The sequence below is a fragment of the Parus major genome, chromosome 8 (assembly GCF_001522545.3).
Source record: "Parus major isolate Abel chromosome 8, Parus_major1.1, whole genome shotgun sequence".
In the NCBI taxonomy this organism is placed as follows: domain Eukaryota; kingdom Metazoa; phylum Chordata; class Aves; order Passeriformes; family Paridae; genus Parus; species Parus major.
The window spans coordinates 19,396,355-19,421,068 of NC_031777.1; the positions used below are offsets into that span (position 1 = coordinate 19,396,355).

The 24,714-nt window shown below is 38.4% G+C and overlaps 1 protein-coding gene across 3 annotated transcripts; it reads right to left on the bottom strand.

Moving 5' to 3' along the window:
* Positions 1–24,504, bottom strand: DNAJB4 (DnaJ heat shock protein family (Hsp40) member B4). Of its 3 annotated transcripts, none has more exons than XM_015635995.1 (4): positions 24,365–24,504; positions 8,568–8,853; positions 5,669–6,243; positions 1–4,055 (listed from the first exon to the last, which is right to left on the bottom strand). In XM_015635995.1, the coding sequence occupies exons 2-4, from the start codon at positions 8,776–8,778 to the stop codon at positions 3,822–3,824; spliced, it is 1,020 nt and encodes a 339-aa protein (XP_015491481.1). In that variant the 5' UTR covers positions 8,779–8,853; positions 24,365–24,504; the 3' UTR covers positions 1–3,821. The 3 variants fall into 3 exon arrangements, with proteins under 3 accessions (XP_015491481.1, XP_033372181.1, XP_015491483.1); XM_033516290.1 differs by lacking the exon at positions 24,365–24,504 and adding an exon at positions 18,282–18,354; XM_015635997.3 differs by lacking the exon at positions 24,365–24,504 and adding an exon at positions 8,936–9,055.
* Positions 24,505–24,714: the final 210 nt, after the last annotated feature.

The window sequence follows — 24,714 nt, forward strand, 5'->3', positions numbered from 1 at the left end:
TTTCATTAATGACCTTTTTATTTTCATGTATTTCAGTAGTTACAAATATAGTAGTTGACTGAGTATTTGCTTCCTTCTCCCAAGTAGCTTTATTAAACAATTAAGTGGGTTTTAAAACATAGCTTTTAAGCACATTTTTGATTAGAAAAATATCTTTTTGTGAATCCTGGATTAGATAGATATTAATGCTTCCTCTCACATTTTGAAGTAATTCTACATGCTGGTTTCTGAAACATATACTTATTTACCTCTCCATAAGAAAAGAAATACAAGCATTTATTTCATACCAGTCTTATAAGTTTTATATTTTGAGCTTGAAAACAGTTGGAAAAGTTTAGTTTGCTATACATATATATATATATATATACACCTCTAAATACACAAGATACTGCAATTCCTCAATTTAACACTATTCCTTTTACCTGAAGATGGTTACAAAAAAATAGTCCTAGTTGCTGTAACTTTTTTTTTTTTTTACAAGTTGGATATGGTTACAAGATCCTGGATTACAAAACGCTTGATTCCATTAGCTTTGAACTGACAAATAGGTATTTTAGGTTGATATGCTTTAAAGTCATGTAGCTTTTAGCATTTGACAGAACAAAATATAAGAGAAAGTTAAAAACCAACTTTACACTTTTTACTTAAAAACCACATAAGAAATGCAATACGGAACATACTGAAATGGAAATTTTTTTCAACCAACAATATATAGTATTACCAATATGCAGAAGCACTAAGCAGCAATCTTTTTGTCTTTGTGATACTGTTCCAGCAATTGTTTACTTCCTGTAGCTTTAGGACTACAACTAACTAATGCTGCATGAAGAGATCTGCAGTTGAAAAATTGACTTGAACTTTACCCCACAGAAATTCTATTCCTTTAAGTAAAAGAAGTGGGATTCTTCTTATACACTCATTAAAAAACTATTGTAAATTAAATCCCAACTTCCATATGATTTACTTTCCTGCAGTCACATATATAACACTGCTCTTTCTTAGGCTACCTAACAGAGCAGGTAACCTCTAAGTTTCCACAGGCAAAAGGCTGACAGCAAATATTGAAATATTTTCTTATGAAAAACAACAACAAAAAAAATCCCAAACCCTTTGAAAGTGTTGTTAAAGCATTGTATTATGGTTTTAAACTCAAGTAATAAAGCATGCCCACAAGGCATTTCTTTCACCAATACCATGCTGCAATCAAGGGAACCAGCCCTATTACTGTATTATAAAACTAGACTATTACAGTGGGCCCTCCATCTTCCTATGCACCTTTTAACTCTAAAGACAACTAATTCATATATGACTTTAAAAAAAATAATTCAACCATATGAAAGTTTCTGGGCAACCCCTATACCACACTGACTCTTAAGCAATCTTTGTTTTAGATAGGACTTAGCTCTTCCTTCTTCATGGGAGTAAAGCTTGGCCTTTGAAAATAATGAATACTTGAGATCAGCATGATCTTTAAATATCTGCCCTAGCCAAATACTTTCACAGGGTTCTTTGTGCATCTTTCCAACCTGGCACAGACCTGCTCCCTAGGGAGCTGTCCCATGAGCACCACCATCTCTGGGCTAAGCCTCATTTACAGAACACAGCCCATAGTGAAAAATGCCAAGTCCAAGTTAGCAAAATCATTTCATTTACATTTTCATTTACATGAAAACTCTTGGCATCATGTAGTCTAACACCCCTGCTCACAAATGGTCAGCTGGAGCAGGCTGCCCTGCACAATGTCCAGTCAAGCTATGAGTATCCAGGGATAGCAACTCCTAAAACTCTGTAGGAAACCTGCTCCAGTGTTTGACCATCTGCTCAGTAACAAGGTGTTTCCTTGTGTTCAGATGGAATCCCTAACTGGTGTCCATTTAGCCCTGTCACTGAAATCTACTGAGAAGAGCCTGGCTCTTCATCTTCATTCCATCCTGCCAGATGCCAAGATCTCTCCTAAGTCTTTTCTTCCCCACGCCGGCACATTTCAGCTCTTTAAGCCTCTCATACACAATCCTGTGCTAGAGCTGCTCCATTAAGTTTGTATCCTTCAAGTACCAGGAGTCCAGTACTCCAGACAGATCCTCATCAGTGCTGAGTAATAAGGATCATCTCCCCTCCCCTGCTAGCAAAGCATTGGCCTCTGTTGCCACAAAGCTGCATTGCCAGCTCACAGTCAGTTTACAGTGACAGTTTACTGGTCAGTTACTCCCCAACAGAGCAAGACTTTGCATTCCCTCTTAGTGAGCTTCACGAGAATCCTCTGCCCAGTTCTTCAGCCTGCTGAGGCCCCTTTAAAAGGCAGTACATCAGCTGGTGGCACCAGCTTCTCCTCCCAGTTTATACAATTTGTAAACTCCATCGCATAATTCAGGTCATTAAATGACGCTGACTTTAGCTCGAGTACTGAGCCAGAGGGTACACCACTATTGATTTGCCTCCATGTGGACTTTGTGCCGTTGATTAAAACCCCTGTGCCCCCTCATTCAGCCACCTTTTAATCCATCTCCCCTTCCACTTATCTAACCTGTACTTCATCGGTCTGTCTACTGATGTAAAAGGTAAACAACAGACTGGTGTCCCAACATCACCAAAGCTCACTGTAGATGGCAGCAAGATTGGTCAAGCAAGATTTCCCTGTTGTACATCTATGCTGACTACCCTGATCACCTTTTAGAAATGCTTCCCAGGAGGATTCTTTTCCGTCACATTATGAAGGGCTTAGGTGAAGCTGATTAGCCTGTAGATTCCCAAATCTTCCCTCCTGGTTTTCTTAAAGAGTAGGATTTTCTCTTTTCCAGTCTACCAGAACATCTCTCAATCTCCCTGGCCATTCAAAGATAAATGAAAGTGGCCCTGCAATGGCATTAGCCAGCTCCCTCAACACTTGGGTGCAATCTGTCAGGCTCACAGACTTCCAGGTAAAAAGTGCACCCTAACCCAGTCCTCCAACATCAAGGTTCCACATTTCCCCTCTTGTCTCAAGGGCCTGGAACTCCTGCATGCTTGTTTTACAGGTAGTGATTGACACAAAGGTAGCACAGAGTACCTCAGCCTTTTCCATGTAACTGGTCACCAGCTTCCCTGCCCCATCTGACAGCAGGCTCACCCTTTGCTGTTCAAGTCCTTGAAGAATCCCTTCTTGCTGTTCTGCCTCAAGGCTGAGGAACTATCTATCCCACTGCAAATGGCTACTCTGGCTCCTCAGGCCACATGCCCTTTGCCACACGCACAATGCAGTCCTGACACTTCCAGGGGCGATAAAGAGAAGGCTTTCATTGCACAGGGGGGCTGTTCAGGAGTCCAAGCTGATTTTTCTGGCCTATGCTTTGTGCAGTGGAAGGCAACATACTGAAATGATCTCTCATGTTTTGCTCTTTAAAATATTTATACCTTTGTGTATTTCTACTACGATCTCAAATTTCTACATAAATGTGTAATGTTATAGACATGGTGAGGATATAAGAAATAACATACTTGGAGACTCAAGTACTGTATCAGAAATATGTACTGACTTTGTAAAAAATTTACTGCAATTATATTAAGCAAAATAATGACTAAACTTTGCTGATTAGGAAGATGTAAAACAAATGAGTGGTTTTCCCTGTAATTTTTACTGCAGAATTCACCTGTATGACTTCTAATTAAACCCTTTTCTTCTCATGCAGCATTGCAGTATTCTCCCCCCACCCATCCCACAAAACAAAACAAAAAAACAAAGATTCCACTAGGTGTTACAGATTGCACTTTTAAAGCACAGACTCGCCAGTCTTCTGCATTTCCAGTGTCCTATTTTAATCTGTTGACATACACAGTCTTCCTTTTTATGAAACTGGAAGATTTCGCCTAAGTACTTCTTTTGATGCTGGAGAAATGTTATCTGGGAAAATTACTTCAAACTCTATAATTAAGTCTCCACGCTGGTCAGGATTTTTGGGGAATGGCAAACCATATCCTATAATTCTTCTTCTCATCCCAGGCTTTACCACTTCATTGACTGTCATGGGTATGGTTCTTCCTTCTATCGTTGGCACATTGAAAGAGCTGCCACACAAAGCCTAAAGAAAGAAAGAGTGTAATATGAGAAAAAGAAATTGGTCAGAACTTTTTTTGTACCTATAAACAAATTTGGATTATTTAAAAGTGACTAGAATTCTAAACTGCATATCTCCTGCACTTCTGATATGCCAAAATTTAAATATAATATTCCTCTCTTAAAAAGAGGAAACTTCAATTTGTCATTGGATATCACTGAATTTATGACTGCTACTCAATGGCTACTGGAGGGTAATTGAGCTTATATGTCCTTCAAAAACTTTATCAAATAGTAAGACAGCTGAGTAGAGTGAACTCCCCACTCATACTTCTCTACAGATGTCAATCTTCTAAATTTCCACTGGAAATTTAAAATCCCATTTCACTTTTTGTTTGTTTACTTGCACAGGACCTTTTTTCTAATACATTATCAACCTCTATTATATCAAATTTCAGAACATTTAAGTGTCTATAAGCAGAGGCATATCAAATTTCACAGCTGTCTTATGTGAATATTTGTGGTGCCTAAAAAAATTCAAACAATAATTTTGTCTTCCAATCTAGACATTCTGTTTAAGTTCTGTTGCACCAAAATTAGAATGTTACAGATCTTCTGCTTTATCCAAAAGTTTATTTTCATTTATAGGATCTCTGAGAATAAGATTTTTATTCCTGCAACTTCACCTGATTCAGCACACTTAGCCTACACCAATAATGTCCAATTTACATAACAATGCAATGAGTCTAAATAGGCTTTTATCTGTGAAGTAATTGTATTACCCACATTAACATCAAATATTGTCTTTTATCCCTCCCTCACCACTTCAGGTGCTTCACCTCACTTCACACTTACTGTAAAATCCTTTAAGATAGCTTAATTTATACAAAGCTTAAAATGAAAGCAAAAGTTTATTTCTCCACCTGATACTAATTAAGAAGAAAAAATACATTACACATACTCAAGCTACATCTTTTAAATTATGACTATGTTGAGGCTTCAGATTCTAAAGAACTCCGGGAAGTTGTCTTTCTGACTTCTTCAGAAAGCCAATATGTATTGATTTGGAATTGAATTTTAAAAAGCTATACCATTTATGTTGTTATATATACCTCCTCTTACACCTGTTCATAATTATTTATCTTCATGAAATTAATCTCTATGTAGTTTGAAATCATACTGCAGTAACTTATGAGCTAAAAAGGGAGCCTTTAATGGCAATGAAAATACTTGAGATTTCTAGTTTTTTCTACAGAAGTAGCAATTGTATCACAGCAGCAAGGAGAATACTATATAGGATGTATTTCTTAGTTTGCATTTGTCACATCAGCCTAATACATTATTAGCTAGAATGGTTATGTATGAAAATTTAAGACATCTCAACCTTTATTCTTACCCTTCCACCCTTATCCTCTGCTGCCTCTATAGTAAACAGCTTGAAATAATATCCCATTTATAGCAAAATAGCTATTGTTGTCACTATAAATGACTGTGCTCTTCAGCCACACACGAAAGTGAAACTATTTTAAAAAACCACCTAACCTCCAAATCCCCAAATTTCACAGCTACCATACAGCTTTAGCCATTGCATCTTATTGTACATCAAATACTAAGAGTTCTACCACATGAGAAACTTACCTCCCTTAAGCTGATCTTAACAGGATAGACAATATTTGATCCATCTCTCTTGAAATGAGAGTGAGGTTTATCTTTGATGATAAAAACAATATCAGCTGGAATTGTGTTGGGTGTTTCATCACCTTCTTTTGGAAAAGTGATCTTGGTGCCTTCTTTCCATCCCCTTTTTATCTCAATAGTAAGAATTTTGTCCTCTGTACGGACACTTCTACCATCTGGGTTAAGCCTTTTACGTGAAATCCTCATTCTTTTTGTGCAGCCATGATAGATCTCTTCCAGTGACACTTTAAGTTCATGGATTACAGGGGGATCTTGTTTACGCCGTAATTGGCTGCCAACCGTATTCCTTTCCCTTGGAAAGCCATTCATACTAAAACTAGAGAAGGATCCAAACGGATCACCATCCACCTCCATGTCTTCAGTGTCTCTGCCACCAGGCATCCTCCTCCCAAAGAAGATCTCAAAAGGATTTGTGCCACCAAAGAAAGCTGCAAATGTAGCATGCGGGTCACCATGGAAGGAGTACCGGAAGGTACCACCCTGGCCATCAGATCCTCCAGCTCCTCCTTTAAGACCTAAATAAGAAAATTAAGCAAAGTTAAAAACAAATTGTGTATTAGTATAAGCTTTCTTGCTGTACAGTGTCATGACATCAGGACTGATGAGTCAGAAAGACATTTGCAGTAGAGTGAAAGGTCTTCTTTTCAAGGATTCACCAGGAGAATTTGGGGTATTAGCCTGAATTCAATAGCCTGAATAGCAACAAAGTTTCTGAAGCTCTGGAACTACTTACTTGAGAAGAACAGGTATTCTGACAGTACCAATTTTATTTAATGTGCTTGAAATCAGTTATTTTAATGAATTCACATCTTAAGAGCAGAAGACAGGTTTGCTTGATTTGATCTCTTGTTCTGCAAAATGTCTTGGGAATTGCATCCTTCTACAAGGTCACTTCTGGGGAAAATTTCTCACTACCATATGCAACATATTCCATAGCCTCTATAGCTCAGCTGTAACAAAGTGCTAATTAGTTTTATCCATTTTCCTGCAATTTGCTCTGAAGGTAACATGCCAACAGTCAAGCACATACATGCTTCCTTAATATTCAATTTAAAATCCCCAAATTATCACAGTTTGTGATCCTATGATATAAAATGGGTACAAATACTGAAAACTCTCTTCAATGCAGCCACAAATAAAAATATCATAGAACTTACTAAGATCCATTTAGGTACAAAAGCCTTGTATATACTATCACTGTCCCTGTGCAAAAAAATCAGAAGGTTCTTAATAGCTTTGTTCTACCTTTCACATGGAGAGATCTAAATCTCATTTCTTCCTGCCAAAGATTCTCTTGTACTTCCTGTGCTCCCATTCCAAACCAAGCTGAAATCAATTTTTTTCAATTCCTCTTTCCAAATCGGTGATCAAGTATTTCCTCATAACAGTGCTCTTCTGCAATAACCATTTCAGGATACTTTCTCAAAGCATTGGAAGACTGAAAGTATTCTGAAGAGACTTTTGTCTCCAAACTTACAATGCCTGTTTCTTTAACTTTTTTTTTTTTTCAGTCTTAGACCACCTCAAAACTACAGCTGGTATCTTACTTTCATAATCATAGAAAAATGAAGGCTTACATTATGAGGGAGGCATTCTATAAATTTTAAAGAGGGGTTTGTTGGTTTTTTTTTAGCTCAGTATTCTCATGCATAACCTTAATGTTGGGTACTGACACTAACCAGCTACCACATTAGATTGCTTTCCCCATTTCAATACCAGACCAGAGCAAAAGTACTTAGCAAACTACAGTACATCCTTCTGTGCCAAACATGCAGATGAGGGGATTCAAACTGTGATAGCAGAAGGACACCTCCTGGAATAGATAGCCAGAAGTTACTGAAGGTGCAATCCAACTTCTGGCTGTAAAAACACTGAAGTTTCATCCTTCTTACAAACCCCAATCCTCTGCATTTCCCTTACAGCAACTAATTACACTCTCAGAAAAGCTCAGAGAGTAACTGAGACATCAGGAGGTATTCCCATATTCAGCATTCTAAAATATCATACTTTATATGTTTGCCCAAAGAAGTCTAAATACTGCTATTTAAGTGTCCTCCTTTATAATTGTAAAAAACATGGCTCCAAGCAAAGAGCTATGAGCAGGCCTACTTGTCATAACGGAAGCAGTTCCTTTAAATGGAATTCCTTTAAATGGAATACCATACACATTTACAGGACGGGATGTTAATGACTCCCTCTGTTGCTCAATCATGAGACTGAAAGTCATGTCGGTCAAAAATTTAAAAAAAAAATTAAAATAAAAATCATCCTCTCCAGATAACCATTTTAGGATAAATGTGACATTTCTGAGGCCTCATTCTCTTGGCATGTTATCACTGTTTACAATTAAAGCTAAAAAATTGTTCTGGTATTTCATGACATCAGCCAAATTCTTTCCTCTCCAGGCACAAAGCCAAGGACAACTACAGGCTGGACACCTGGGCTTCTGCTCAGAAGGACTGCTTTGCCTAGATCAAGCAGATTGCCCTTAAGCAAAAATTAAAGAAAAGAATACATGCCTTTTGAACTGCATCTCAAAAACTGCTCTGGCAAGGGAAGGCAGAAGTAAGAGATCACAGAAGGCTATTTATAGGTGATAGAAACTTTTTCTGTTCAATAACCTTATGCCTGTCAGATATTTGGGGTTTGTAAAAAACCCTGTTAAATTAAGAAATTAAAACTTTACCAACATTAAAGCCCAGTATCCATTTTATACTTAAAATCTCGTGAGCCAAACAAATACATTGCCTGAACATGAACACATACCGCGTCTTCATGTTTATTTTACTTCATCCAACATAATGAAAGCAACCAATCAAAGCGTAAGAGACATACATACCTTCCTCCCCAAACTGATCATAAATGTCCCTCTTTTTGGGATCACTCAGCACTTCATAAGCTTCTGCAACCTCTTTGAATTTTTCTTCTGCATGAGGAGATTTGTTCTTATCTGGATGCCATTTCAGTGCTTGTTTTCTGTAAGCCTTTTTGATATCCTCGTCAGAAGCCCCTTTTTCAATTCCCAGGATAGAATAGTAATCTTTCCCCATCCTGAGTGTTGGAGAAATTCAGATTTTCCTTGCTATAAAGAAAGCAGCGTCCAGTGTCTTAGCAAGGTGGAGATGCTAGAGAAGGAAATATAAAAATCAACCTCTGAATTGAAACAAACAGAGCTGCTACAAAACAACAAACTCTAGGATACATTACAGAAAGCCCAGGCAGCTTCTCCGTATTTCGTTCCTTCCCCCTTAGCTCATTTATAAGCGATTACACCCTGGGCACGGCACAGAGCCCTCCCACCCGAAGGAGTGTCTGCGCTCTTTCTAGAACGCCGAAGCCGGGACGTCACTTCCCCGCCGCCCCAGCCCGCACAGCTCCCGCTCCCGCGCGCCTGCGCGCCCCCAGCGCTCAACTTCTGTGTCCTGCCCCAGCAAGACAAGTTTAAAGGTTAACGCGGAGCCACAACAGCAGAATCCAGTCAGCTCTAAAGGCTTATCTGCCCCAAGAGACATGCTGAACCCCATCTAGAGTAATTATAGCATTTTACTTCACTGTTTCTATAGAGACAGCTGTGCATAACTCTTTTCCAAATATATCAACAGGAAGCTGTACCCTTTCCAACAAAGGCTACGAAGAATTTTACACCCAAGTCAACAAGAAAGCTTCAGAAAGAAAAAATTAATTTCTTTAAAAATAAAACTAAGCCACCCTCAACCACAGCTTGACCATAGCCTATATTAAGCATGCGCTAAGACCATGTACTATTAAGCAGTAAGAACAAATCCAAGGAAAAAAATACGACTTCGTTTACTCCAACTCAAGCCACTAAATTAAAGCAGATCAAAACATAAATCCTGTCTCAGCCTTCTTCTATGGAATAGGAGATATCAACATTATTATATAAGTATGGCAATATACCAAACAAGTAACTTTCATCTGATGATATGCTAGTAGCAGAAAAACACTTGGTTCTTACACATTTGTTTTGAAATATATATATAACAAATTGTATTACTGAAGTATTTCTCATGCTCCATAGAGAAAATGCTATGAAAGATTTCTTTCGTACCTCTGTTAAGAGCTAGAGGTCAAGAAATTAACTACATTTATCAGTAGGGCAATGAACTACGTGACAGATTAACACAACTGAAAAATTACTCCTCCCTGGAACAAAGTATTAAAATACAACACTTTTGGTCATATGTTGTCTGTATGAATACATTTCTAGGCTGAATTATGAAGTCACTATTATGGAGGTAATTAAGCTCAGCTGCTTTCCTTCTGACATTAAAACTCACTAATCCTCTGGTTATCATTTGAGCATTATATTTGAAGCCATTTTCTAGAACCTGCTCAATCTTACAAGAGACTGATTAGAAGGGACAGGAAATGTTTCCTTAACCATAACGTACTAGAAAAATATTTGGGACTTTACTTTCACTTTCCTAACTTGCGTCATCCTCCTAATCCTCACACCATTATCTTTTATTTTCCAATGTCTGCAACAGAATTTACTAGATTACTTCCAGTGTATACAGGATTTGCCCAATTATTTATCTAGGGATTTTAACATTCTCCTTAGAATTACAATTTAGAGTATGTGTGGAAAAGGTAGAGAATGAAGTCAAAATTTCATCAGAGTATTTTAGAAAGCAAGAACTTTTAGCATATATGTAGTTATGATTTCAAATGTAAAAAAGGCCAAAGGGTATCAAAAGAAGGAACTGGCTCCCCTTGCCACCAAATCTTTCAGGACTCACTTGCATTTTTGGCACAGTGGGAGTCACAGGGTTATAGAATCAATTACCTTTACAGCTGAAGGAAGTAGTTGTTGCTGGGCTCCACCTGGAATAAAGCTAGTCTTTTACTAAATCACCCAAATTTTTTTAACTTTCTTTTGAAAGTGCTATTTTAGTTAGTTTAAAATTAGCATTTCAGATAAATTCTTTGAAACCTACATTCTAAATTCAACATTTTCTCCACAACGAATATTGTATTAAGCACGATGTCTCTTTTTAAGTATCACAGAAATACTCACAAAGTACAATTAACAAGGCTTAGTGATACTCTGCACGCACATCTCCCCCCATTTTGTTACAACATAGTAATTAATTTCAAAGGTTTCATTAAAAGCCACAATAATCGGGATTTCTCCTTAAATAAAAGCTATCTTTAGGTTAATTCTTAAAACTTACAAAGAAAATTCTGGTAACAACAAAGTTACACTGGGCCTTTTTGCCCAATATCACAGTGACTAAGTGCTCAGGCATCCTTTCTTTCTCTGCAGAGGTGGGACATGCTGCTCTGGCCTAAGTGCAAATTATACCCTAACAATATAAACTATTCCATAAAAATTAAACTGCTTAAGATTCTGAGTGTACAGCAATGACTATATTACTTCAACTTCCTGCTCTATATGAGATCTTCATGTAAGAATGAATTTATTCTCCAGAATCCTGTATTTTTTAAGAGTCAATTCCAGAAAGCATGTCCCTTCTTCTCCATGCTGAGACCTTCCTTTGAACATACAGAGATTTTTTGAAAATACACATAGGCCACAGTTCCTCTCACATGCTTATTGAGCTCTTTAAACAATTTCTAATGACAGAGATACTCTCTTAAAAGCAGTGAAAACTTTCAATATTATTATTAAGATTAGTGTGCATAAGATAGACATCTAATAATTATGCTAACAATAACTTGGGTACATCCAATCATAGGAGCACTTCTTCAGACAGTGAAATCCACCTGCTAAGTGTAGTAAGCTTTTACGTCTTCCAATTTTGTCATACTAGAGCTCCTAGATTTTTAGAACTCCAAATAGCTGATATTGGCAGTTCTTTACTGCTCTTTTTGTTATTTTATCAAGTATTCATCTCCAGAATTATCATCTAAAGAAATAAAAATCATTCATGTGCTCTCTTCAAGGACTTCTGGCCATGCAGTCCCTTAAAACAAGCACAGATAAACAGGAAACAAAACAGCCTTAAAAAGCCACAAGTTTAGTTATACTGCTATAGTCCTATCTTCCTGTTTCCATATACATCTAGAAAAACACTCTTCCAGACTATGAAAATATTTTACTTCCCATATGCTTGAATAGCTTTTGTTTAAATGCCTGAGTAATTGTCCCCTTAAAAAACAGAGATAAGGTCATGTGTGACATATGGACTCCTTTATGGGATTATTTTGTTCTTCAGTGAGCGCTCCGATTGCTAAATAAACATTTTTGTTTTTTCACTTTTTCCAAGGTAAATCCTTTTGAACCTGTGAAAACCCATAGTGGACAGGTTGCTAGAACTCTTCAGAAGAGAAACCCTTTTGAGACTTCCTCCTAAATTTGTTTTAAACTGAGACACCAAGTTTCTGCATTTCTACTTGATGTCCTCCCCTTTTGTAGTAGAACCTGGAAACATCACAGGGCCTTCTGTCAGTATGCCCATTTCCCAAAATCCTTGCATTTCAGAGACTGACACTTGGTGTCCAAGTCCCACAGGGACCTGCAGTGTTTGCACACCTGCTCATGCCCACTTGTACCTGCGGCACACTGGGATTTGAGCTCACCTTGGACTTTTGTCTTCAGTGTGAAGGAAGGGTGGTTCAGGCATTTGATCAGGTTTGCTTAGGCAGCAGTAAGAGCACATAACCCAAGAGATCCTACATAGGCACCCACAGCTGTCCTCAGCTCTGATAAACCAGCAGCAGTGAGTCCTGCAACCCACTCAAGCCTTCCAGAAGCAAGTCACTAAACTACATAGCTGTAAAATTAGTAAAGCCATAATCCAAGACTCGATGAAGCATGTTCCTGAAAGAAAGCTAAGAAAATTCTCACATACAAATCCAGTAACAAACTTGGCTGGGAAGCCACCTCAAAAACTTAACAGATAAAATCCCCTCACCATTACTTAACTTTCTTCCACACTCTATCACATTAATTCTCCAACTGTTGTATCACATTATGACTCAATTCACCCTCTGTATCATCAGTTCTTTGTTAATACAGTCTTCAAATACAACAGCTACATTCCATTTCAGGCATACACAAAAAAGTTATCATCATTCCAGTATCAAGCAGTATCTATGAAGCTCTTGGTTACAGTCAACCCTGTAAAACAATTTATCATCGAACTAGGCAGTCTCAGACATGCCTTTCTGTTCTTATAAGCTACTTCAGGGTAATGTTATGGTACTCCTATCCTGCAGAGAGAAAGTTAATCTCCTGTATTTGTCCTGTACTTCTTTACATCACTGTTTTTTGTTAAAGCAGTACTACTACTACTACCACTAATAATAATAATATTTATTGTCAGGAAAACTGAATAAAATTTTGATTGCATACAAAACTTGACTAATATAAATGATCTCTTACCTAAAGGATTTTCTATGTTCTTTGAACAAAACCTATGATGTTCATTTTTAACACTTCATTTTTTCACCTAAAAATATTTATGAAATACATACTAGGAAGCTGAAAACTCTTCCTTCAACAGCTCCACTTCGAAGACAAGAGTCTGACTACTCCACTTGAGTTAGTATTTCAGTAAAACAATTGTTGCTCTAAAATGTCTTTTCCATTATTCTCTCAGAACAACCACAGTTTAACTCACATAGATAAGGCCAAGAAAGCGTTTGGCAGAAAGTGGGGCAAGATCACAGCACTTGCAGGTTTTCCAACAGTTGTACTGACAACATCAGCTTTGAATCATTTGCTTTCTTTAAAGAAGACTTCACAACAGCAACTGAGAGAAATTATGGAAATATTCCTAATTATAACATACTGAACTCAAATTATAGATTAATCATAAATTAGCATCAGTATGTTATTTTAAGGAACAGCTTCTAGGCAGAAGAGTGTCAATATTCTCTGAAGTTGAATAAAAATGCTCATTATTTCCTTTAAATTAAGCCATTTTTTCTGTAATTCTCACTAAACCACAGAAACAAAACTGAGAAAGACAAGACTAGATCACAGAACAAATTAAAGAGCAAACAAAACCACAAAGGCAAATTCCAGACAGATCACAACTATAAATACACATGTGCATATAAATGTCAAGGCAGAGGAGCCAAATCTATCCCCAGGAAAAGCTTTCACAATTAACTATCATAATATTTGTAAACCCACATCAATGAATGGAATAAATTTATACTCATCTACAATGGTTTGAAGAAAGCAAACCCATATACAATGAAAAAATTTCCTGTAACATCATCCATTGTTTTCCCAGGAAAAAAAAATAAACTGGGAACTCTTCTCCTCACCATCTTTAACTGGATGTAGTTGTTGCCTGAGCTATGTTTGTACTTTATATACACGTTATACTGTGAGTAAGACCTGGTACGTGCAAGCCCCATTCATGAATTCTATTATTAAATAGAGTTTCACCACAGAACTATTCAGTAGCTGGTATCATACACAGAAATAAATTTTGGTGTTAACAGCAGAAACAACAATTAGTTGACTTTTTAAGAATACATCTAACAGAAAATGCAAAGTAAAACCTGCAGAACGTAACAGTTCCTTCTAACTGGTGGCTCTAAAAGAAAAGCTTCATTGAGCCATGCACTCCACACCCCAGTAAGCACCAAATTTAACAAATTTTTACTCTGCTTCTTTGTGGAAACTACTATTTCGACAGAAGTAAAAAGTTAACTGTGCATAAGGATTCTGGGGCTGATTCTACATCTAAATGAATCATCATAAAAGCAAAGTGACAATATTTTTAACTGGCAGTATGTCTTTCAAAACAGTGTCTGTAATATTACTGGAATGTACGTGAAATTAGGCCAAAGGACATCTTTTTATGGTCCTTTGTAGAACTTACTTTATATATATGTTCCAGAAGTTACATTGCCAGTGTAAAATCTCAAACCAGAGATACACTGTTACCACTTCTGAATCTCCAAAATGAACTTTTAAGCATGTGATTCACATAGTCTTTAATTTTATTTGGAAGACTACATGATAAGATGGCTGTTGAATACACGTTCCACAGGTGCTTTTTAACTCCTTACTTAGATTCTGGGTTCATTTCAATTCCTACCTATGTATTTCTCTAAAGGGATTCTTACTCAGTTTCAGTGGTCGATCAGAAAAAATGCCAATCATGCAAAACATTTAACAGGTTCTCTCACATTACTGACTATGCCCATTTAACACACTACTATGAACTTCAAGTGGTTAAGAATGCTGTCACACATACTTTTGTAATTATCTGTATGGAAAAGTGCAGTGTCTTGGTAAGGAGAAATATCTCCTGTTATTACCAAAAAAACCCCACATTCCCAACAAAGATGAAGTTCTGTTCCCCCCAAGAAAGTGTTTGATTTTAACAAGTTCTGCACAATTCACTACTAAAGTTATCAGCCTGGGACAAAAAAAAAAATAAAAAAATACACTAGCCAAGCTTCTTTCTTTCAGTTTTACATATTAAAAGCCCAGATTTTTGTCCTAAGTACATGCTGCTCTGATGGTTATCACTCAGGAATTTACCCAAGCCTCAAGGAATTCTGTCCTGAAATAGCCCATATGCAAATGAAGAGTTAGACTTAATCACATATTTATCACACTGTACTAGTCAGGTTTCTGACTCACATGTCACCAACCTTCTCATGTTGGTTATGTAACAATTAAAGATATTAAATATGATGAACAGCTTAACGCTCTTAATGTATATAATGTATATGTTCCATTTCCCTCCAAGACTAGCTGCTCTTAATCTGATTGTAAAAAGCCTTATAGCCCCTCTCTTCACTGTTTCAAGCAAACTTACTGCTACAGTCCAAGTCTTTCAGATTCTAAGGTGCGAACACACTCAGATGTTGTTATGTTACCAGTATCATCACAAAGGACTAATTTACTGGATGCACATATACTTTATACAAAGCCATGGGTTTCCATGTTATGCTGCTTTCTCAGCGTAAAAACTACACCACTTAATAAAATATATGCTGTTTATAAAAGGTTTAAAAAGTGCTGATTAATTCTGATTACATATATATATTTACAAGATTGCTTTGTAGCCAAATGGAAAAAAAAAGAAAAAGCAAATTAAGTATTAGGGGATACCAGGACACAAAAAGTCCAGAAAATATTACTATCATGTGAACACTACGGTAGCAGTAGTACATCTACACTGTAACACTCAGCTGTTCTGCCTGCTTCAGCTCCCCCAAAGAATGTGTATTATTTAAAATAAAAAATATTCAGAGAATATAACAGATAATACAAAAAATACAATTATTTCCATATGAGAAGCAACTGAAGAGGGTTGAATTTTTCAGTCTCCAAAAAACACAGAAGTCACAAAGGTCTGCAAGGTCAACAAATAATGGAGAAGGGAGGAAATTAATTGTTCTTTAGGGTCTATGCCCATTGCCAGAGCCAAAGTGTAATCAGAAGCAGCCAGTTTAAATAATAAAACGAAGGAGTTCTACAAGTGATAGAATTCCCTGCCAAAGAACACTGGAGACTTAATAATGGTGTCAGTGGGACACTCAAAAAACACTATGTGAGAGATACACTACAAGTTTCTTAACAAAGAAACCAGAGCAGGAATGTCAGACAATTAAAAAAAAAATGAAAAAATGCGTACACCTCTACTTGTTTGTCCTACAGATGCATTTACTATACAAATCTTGGAAAATAAACAATGAATATTAAGTGTATCTGTGTTGCTTTCCAACTAAATGTAACAGAGAGGTGGTGTTTACAATAAATACACTTTTTAAAAACAGGCATTTAGTTACACTTGTGAAGATGTTTCCAATATTCTTGTTTTCAGTAAAAGTGAGGCTTAATTTGGCATTCACAGTCAACAGATTCAGCCCCACTCCTGCAGCACAAAAGGGGCAGAAATATCTCTCAAAATAAAAGGACAGAATGGACAGCTCATCCTGCAGTCCAGCATTCCCACCCCACAGCCCAGGGCCAGCTGGCACAAACCAAAGTAACATTTGTTCTGGGCTGGCTGAGACTGGACACAAGGCCAGGCAGCTAAGACCCCAGCACTGTGACTGGCTCCCTACCAGATCTTCCACCAATGAATCCTGGGGTAGGAGAACTTCTGTGACCTAATACTTGTGCTATGTACTGATTAACAGGAAAAGGACAATGGAAAACCCAGCACAAGTTTCCACAATAAGCCCTGCTGACTTTCCTTCAAGAAACTGGAATTGAAGAAGGTGTTTTAAAGGCATTTATTTCAACACCCTACATAAAATCAGTTATCACAATTCTGACCCCCAGGAAACATTAGGATGGGCAGTATGTTTTATTTAATATCTGCTTCGATGGCTGTAGTATAGTGCAGCTCCTCTTTTAGCCTTTCATCTCCGTCTACCACCTGTAACAATTCACTGCTGTTTACTTTAACCACAGTAGCAATTCCTTTGTCCATAACAAAGTAACCCAATGGGGCTTTTTCTACCAAACAATAGAATTGACCTGCTGTCTTAGCAAAGCTACACCAATACAGAATCAAGGCACCTATAGAATAAAGATATTCCTCACAGATTAGCTGTGGCAAAAAAAGTCTCTGTGATGCTGAAAAAGACAACTCAGATGTGACCTGATCTGAACCTCAAGTCTGTCTTTCCAATAGTTCTCAGCCTATCATTAGGCATTTGCATTTGTTCTACTTAAAAAACCCAAAAAACAGTGCCCCAACACACTGCCAGTTTAGAACATTCATCAGTGGAACATAACACATTATATAAATATTTTCCTAACGATGAATATACTCTACAGGTTTACACAGAAGGCTGACAGACTCATCTAGAATTTTATCACTACTTCAGTCATGTTCCGTAACTAAGGAACAGACAGAAGTCATGTCTGCAAGTTATTTTTTCTTCTTGCAAAAGCATTAGATTTTTTCTGACATAAAAACTATCAATGAGAAATAGCAGAATAAACGTGACAGTGATCATCATTACAGGTGACACACAAGAGGGGGAGGGTGAAGGATAGCTGGAAGATGCTAGCACAATCCCTTTGCAAACTCTGCTTATGTTTTCTTGGGGTTTTTTCCCCTTTAATAATGACAGAAGTTAGTAGTTTCTAGTAGAAAATGAACTAGTTTTTCAGCCTTGATGAAGAGATGAATTACAAACACAATAAATCCAGTTGAAATGCGACTCAGCTACACTGTATTGTTTTAATTGCTGTTACACTCATGCAAGATCAGGGTTATTAATATACTACCGAATAAGGAACTGCCCACATTTTTGCTGTGGACATGTGATCCCACTGTTCTTACATAAGCAAAAGGAGGTGGTCACAGCAGATGCTTTTTCCAGAGTGTGCTGTCAAAATCCCACCCAGCTGCTCTGATTCATGCAGCCAGTTTTACATGCAAAGCTGAAAACACACACACTGAACTGTGATACAAAGACAGGAATTTAAAAAGGAGATGTCAGCACAATGCTGTTCAAAATGAAAGGAGAACAGATGTCAATAAGAATGTGCTTCGCCTACAGGAGACAGAAAGACAAGCAGCCCAAGTTATATTTACTACAATCTGCTGTAAGAGAAGTCTAAATAGTTGCTCACTAGTCTTTGCAATGTTTCAACCACATTCCATAGCGAAGTTATGTTTCATAGCTGGTTTCTCCCTTCTTCATCAGCCTAGAAAATTTTCAAGATAAAAAGCAGAAGTTTAATACATCTATTTTGCAGTTAACATCTTAAATTACTTTATACCTCTAGATTAAATAGTGCATAACTAGCTAAGAGGTAAAGAAGGTACAAAATGGAAAGATACTCAACTCAGCAGAAAAATATCTAGGTCTTTTGAAGTGATAGCAAATTTCAGTATTATACTAAGAAACTATCAGAATTCTACAGTTCCATGAAAGTTTTCCCTCACCCAAAAAGAAGTTCAAACTTTGCATGGGAGCAAGTCCTACAGAGACACATCACCATAAAAGTGACATGTTTCCTTCTTACCTTTTCCCTGCTCCTTCTAAAAATATCAGTATAACAGCCAGTTATGAATCAGAATACAAAAATAAGAATAAGAATGCAAAATAAAATAGTCATGGAAATGTTTTATGAGAATATTACACAGAACCAGTTCACCCACAGGACATAATCCTAACACACAACAACCTGAAAGAAGGAAGTAAAGAATCTCCTTTCTATATCCTCTCTGCAAAAATACTAATCCATACTGAACATGTTTACAGGTATAATTCTTTTTTGTTTCTTTAAGCTAAACTTACAAAATCTCCTGTTCCTTTGCACATTACATAAAGTCAAATGATAACATCCGCTGATCTTTTGCATAGTATTTGAGATCAAGCCTGTAACATTCATACCTTTCTAAGCCTATGTAGCATTGCTTATGATTTATTGAAGAATAATATCCTGATACATTCACAAACTTCACTGCAAACACTTATTTTTCATAAAGCATGCATATGTCCCTTACAACGAAGTTCAAGAGGATTTTCAGGTTCAATAAGATTGTTACAGTAACGGTTTTACAGACTGAAGGAATTAGACATTTAAAGCTTCTAAACCATCTCTTCCATTTCTCTTCCCTCAGACTCAGAAAAGGTTTACCTTTCTATGTTTGGGGTTTGTTTTCTCTTTTTTTAATTTACACTATGATACATGCACAATTTGTTTAAAAATAAGATGCTTTGACTCACGAATTAAGAAATACAATCATTAGCTTAATTAAACAGTATCAGAAAGAATACTAGTAGAGATCAGGCCTGGGTAATAGGGAAGTATACAAATGCCTTTAGAGCACTCAAGCTTTTCCCACCTCAAGACAAGAATTCTGAATATTAATTATGCCTTAAATAAAGTATTTACTCACTGATTAATAGGACTTGAATGCACATTCTCCAGTGCATTGCTGACAGAGAGATATATTAAGACACTTCCATTCTCTACAGCTACTGCAGCATTAATCATTTGTTCTCCTTTCACAGTCTCAGTCCCTGTATCAGTCTTTCTTAATCCCCACCCATATACAACTTCCACTCCTTGCTCCACCACCCAACTTATTTCAAGCAAGGCCTTTCACTCTTTTCCCCCACCAGGAGAGAATTTTGCAGATGCTAGCAGCAAATTCTCTGTGCTCTCAAAGCTTTTCCTCTCATGACATCGCCACAAAAACACCCAACCCGCTCTAACAAGTCAGTGGCTGAGCACCGATGACACGACCATGCTGACTAATATTATCCAGCTGCCTTTTGCACCACATTCCTTCAGCAGAGTAATCCACAGTCTTTTTGCACACTGCAGCTGTATCTAAGGAAGAAGTGAGTGTTCTCTGACTTATTCTCCTATATCTGACACACCCAATGTGAAGGTGGCTTAATGCAATTTGATAGCCTCCTGTAAGGTAGTCAAAATTTTAAATACATATAAAATGAGATTCACAACAGTAAAACATGCAAGGGAAAATATCTAAAGATTTACATTTATACAGCTTCTCTATAAAGTTTTAATACATTAAATCACTTTTCTAAGAAAGGCAGCATGAGTAAACGTAAGCCAAAACCACCAGATATTACTTTTTTTTTTCAAACTCGCTATGTAAAAGTTATCAAATACTATCCAAATTGCGGATCTGAAAACAGTAATTACTACTTTGTCACACTATTGGGAATGGCAAGAAGCACAACACAGATCTCTTGTGTGTTGAACAGGAGAGCGAGGTTTATTACTTCAGATCTTTTATAGACCAATATGTGAAAAGTACACAAAAGAAAACTCTTATTGGTTAGTGAACCAACACATCACTATCATTGGTCAGTTGGATACACCACCCTTCCACCTTCTCTTGCAAGAAAACAAGAAACTGACAAACAACACCTACAAGGCTGTTTTCTATCTCTGAGGACTTTTAATTCCTCCTTAGGATTTCCCAGGCCACTTTGTCAGCAAGACTGAGAAATTTATGCGGCCTGCTTTTCCAAAAGCACTGTGCTCCCTGCTTTTGCTCATGTTTAGCATCCATACTACTTCAGTGCATACACAGTAAATATGAAAACTCAAGACAGATCAACAGTTCTTTAGATAGAGCACATGCTTAATCTTCTCTCAGCAGTTTCTTAAGGGAGTTTTCTACGGATAATGTCGCAGATCCTCGACACACTTTGCCAGTGCAGGAGAAGCAGTTGACAGGATCTGAATCAATTGATCTACATCCCCCCCAAAAGTGATGAAATCACCAGACCAATTGCTGATTTCAGCACAGTAGCAATGAGTTGCAGAAAGCATGGCACACATACAGCTATCAGAGTGGTTATTCCTTTCTCATAGAAAACATAAGTATTTCTCATATACAGGTGTTCAGTACACTGGAGGCAAAGCTAAACAAAACATGCTACCCAGAGGGCTGCAGAGATGATTTCATAAGAAATGTAATGCTTTACTTATTGACCTTGTGAGAGGTCTCCTTACTTATATCAGAGAATCACTGTGTTCAACACTGCCTTACCTTTTGGTCTGGTCACAACAGAGCAAAGCTGAAGTGAATTGAAAAAGGGAAAAAAAAACCCAGTCAACCCAGCAGAACTCAATGCATGCATGCACTAAAGTGTCTTTGGTTAAGCAGAGGATTTGTGTTAGTTCCACACTTTTACACTGATGCTTTCGCAATACCTGAACTAATATAAAAACACCCTGAGGATCTTTTGATAAAAGTAAGGGTCCTTTCACACACAGTATTTAATTTATTTTTTTTCTCAGAACCATCCATTACTTAAATCTGTGACAACTCACACAAATAAAAGGTTTTCTGACTTGTCAGATATTTACACTAGCTGTTTCTCAGTAAATACATCTGATAGAATATTCCAGTCTGATGATTACTGCAAAAAACAACCATTATGGCCTGAAAACCATAGGAGGTGTCATAATCTAGTAAATTCAGTTAAGGGAGACATCTTCCTCCAATCTCTAAAAGTGAAGAGACCCTTGAAAAATCCATACTCATCTATTTCTTATACGCCAACTATGTATTTATTAAAATTCTGAAAGGTAAGAGGTACATTTCTCTAATACTTATCCTTCTTTAGTAACAATGAGTTACTGTATGAAGTGAACCTTATTTTACACAACAAAATGGAAGTTCTCATGCTCTAGCAGCCCAGCACAAGCAACTACTTTCATCAAGGCCATTTAATTTCCTAGAGGAAATTAAATTTGATTGAGAAAACAGACAGTGCAGGTAACTCTCTGCAAGCAAGAAAGCAGGACATCCTGGTGTATGCTGCTGTGACATGCCAGCAACATACTTGAATGAATACTGCAGTTAGCACTGTTAAGGGGTTAGATCTTCATCCTACTCATTTAAGAGATTAAACAAAAAGAATTTATCCCACAGGGATAGTTTTCTTAACAGAAATATCACTTAATAAAGCAAAATGAAGATGAGTGCTTAAGACGTGGTTTTCTAGCAGATAGGTTTTAAGCACCATCATGGGAAATACAGACAGAAACAAGTATTTAATAAAGGCCATTAATCAACTTAGAAACAGTGAAAGTAAAGGCAAAATATTTATACAGTGTACAATGCTGTGAGATCTTTCTCCTCTTCAGTTTGCTAAACCTCATGTTCTGACTGTAAAGCTTACAGTGACTCCAAGAACTTCAAGGATTGAGGAATAACAGATACACTAAATATCACTTTCTGCTTTCAAATAAAACATCACCTCAAAGTGTTTAAGTAAAATACTGATTAAAAAAACCCCTGAAAATTAACACTCACCTATCATCAGTTGTTTATGAATTCAACTAGAACACTTACACCACACTAGACAAAAGTGTTTTTATTAGCCCAAGGCATCATGACTGCTTAAAAATCATCAGCATTACATGGTTACTGGCTTGTCTCACAGAACTTAGCAGAAAAACATCAGCACATTTTGTAAAATGCAAAGCACGCTGATGCTCCCCTTCATCCAGTAAGGGGAGAGCCATAAAACACATAGCCAGTAGCCAGGAGTGGTTTCAATGTGTCACAGTCAACTAACTATTGCTCAACCAAAATTATACAAGTAAGTACCTGCTAGACACAGTCAAACTATTAGTAGCTAAGAGAATGAAAAAAATATTGTTTAGCAATAGCAGCAAAAGGCCAAGCATAAGAATTAAATACCCACTCGCCAAGCATAATTTTACTTTTTTCCTCATCTCCTCCAGCTAACACAACTACATTAATGCAAAGTATAAGCTAATTCTTATGCACAGACTTTTTCAGCAGAAGTATCACTGCAGCAAGTTTCACCTGGCTATAGTAATACACTGTCATCTGCCTAGAAGCATGTAAGAATTTTTAACTTTGTGGAATACATTACCCTTATAATCCTCCTCAACTACACTACCTCAATAGTGTTACAAGAGCTAAAAAACTAGCGTTTCTTTTAGCTTCCTTTAGTAAAGTTACCTCAACTGGAGAATGCAGGATTATCTGAGCTCAGCAACACTGCGACTTATAGTCTATTAAAATTATCCCAATTACAATCGCCTTACGGCAGCACTAAAGAGCAAAGAAGGGAAAACAGTGAGGTATTTCCTTACACGAATCCAAGAGTCCGGCACACAGTCCCAAACGAGGTCAAGTCCAAAACAAGTATCCCAAGTAAAAACACTGACAACATAGAAACACACTCACTTAAGGCTAGAAGAGTCCTGTCACGCTTCACCTTAAAAGCACATATGCTCAAAAAAAAATCGCATAACATTTTACATAAATTAGGAGCCCATGAAGAGGGAATAGTTCAGTGTATATAAAAATTCTTTAAAAATTGTAAAGTATCTCCTCAGAACGGTACAGAACGCCGTCGTACAGCGGATCCCATCTAGTATTATCCAGCCTCTACTGCCACAAATCCTAAATATACGTTTTACGACCTTATCTTGATGTGAAGCCTTTACAACACCGTCATCCATATACAGCATATCAGTTCATCCCCACCAGGTCACAGGACCTTAACAGGGCCTAGATTAAAGCATTACAGACTTCAGTTTTTCATTAAAACCTGTGCTCGCGCAGCCAAGAAAAAAGTCCCCCAGCTATAAAAATCATATATAGCAATGAACATTTTTAGATACGAAATAAACAACCATGGACACTGCAGAACGAAGCAAGCGAAGTTCCACTAAAGGAGAAAGCCGGTCCCGTTTCGCGGGGTGCGGAACGACCCAAAAATCCGTTCGAAACGAGCGGCCGCGCCCGCAGGGTCGCAGCGGGCAGAGGGCCGCGAGCAGCGGCGGGACGGGACAGCTGCCGGCCCTGCCCCTCGGCCCAACGGCTCCGCCGCTCCGCCGGCTCGGCACCGGCCGGCGAGCTGCCCCTCGCCGCTCCCGCTGCCGCCCCGCCAGGCACCAAGGCGGCTCCCCCGGAAACGGCGCTCGCATTATTGTATGTGACAACACCCAGCGGCCGCGCACCGCGGGAGCCTCTCCCCAGGGCACCGTAGCGTTCAGGCGGGAAAAAAGCCCGGGCCCCCCCTCCTCAGCTCAGGACAGCGTCGCCGCCACAGCCACCGCCCGCTCCTCAGCCCGCCCGGCACCAGCCGAGAAGGCAAAGCACCCCCAAAGCGCAGTGCGTCGCGAGCAGGCGGCGCTGCCGCAGCTCCGGGCCCGTCCCGCGCGCTTCCCGCACTCACCGATCGTCGTCGCTGCCTCAGTCCCGGCCCGATAGCGCTCCCGGCAGCCCCCGCAGCGCAGCCGCCGCTCCCACGCGCGCACCCGCGGCTCCAAACCAAATGACGCGAGAACTACGCGCTGCCTCCCCCCGCGCGCTGCCCTCCCTTCGCGCCACGTGACTCTCCCAGCCCTATCCGCAGCGTCTCCAAGCGCTCGCGCCTCTCGTGGAAACATCGCGATCTCACCACCCCCCTGCAGGGCGGCCCCGGAGGCCCCGCGGGGCCGGCTGGGCGGGGCCGAGAGAAACGCCGCGAGGCTTCTCCGCCGTTCTCTGGCGCCCTCAATGAAATCCCGCTCGAGATCTCGCGAG

Bases quoted from the DNA above. Each gene is read 5' to 3' on its own strand.
- DNAJB4 (XM_015635995.1), bottom strand. From the start codon at position 8,778: ATGGGGAAAGATTACTATTCTATCCTGGGAATTGAAAAAGGGGCTTCT. The intron at 6,244-8,567 runs GTATGTATGTCT...TTTCTTATTTAG, and splicing joins TGATCAGTTTGGGGAGGAAG to GTCTTAAAGGAGGAGCTGGA. The intron at 4,056-5,668 runs GTAAGTTTCTCA...TTCTTTCTTTAG, and splicing joins TTAAGATCAGCTTAAGGGAG to GCTTTGTGTGGCAGCTCTTT.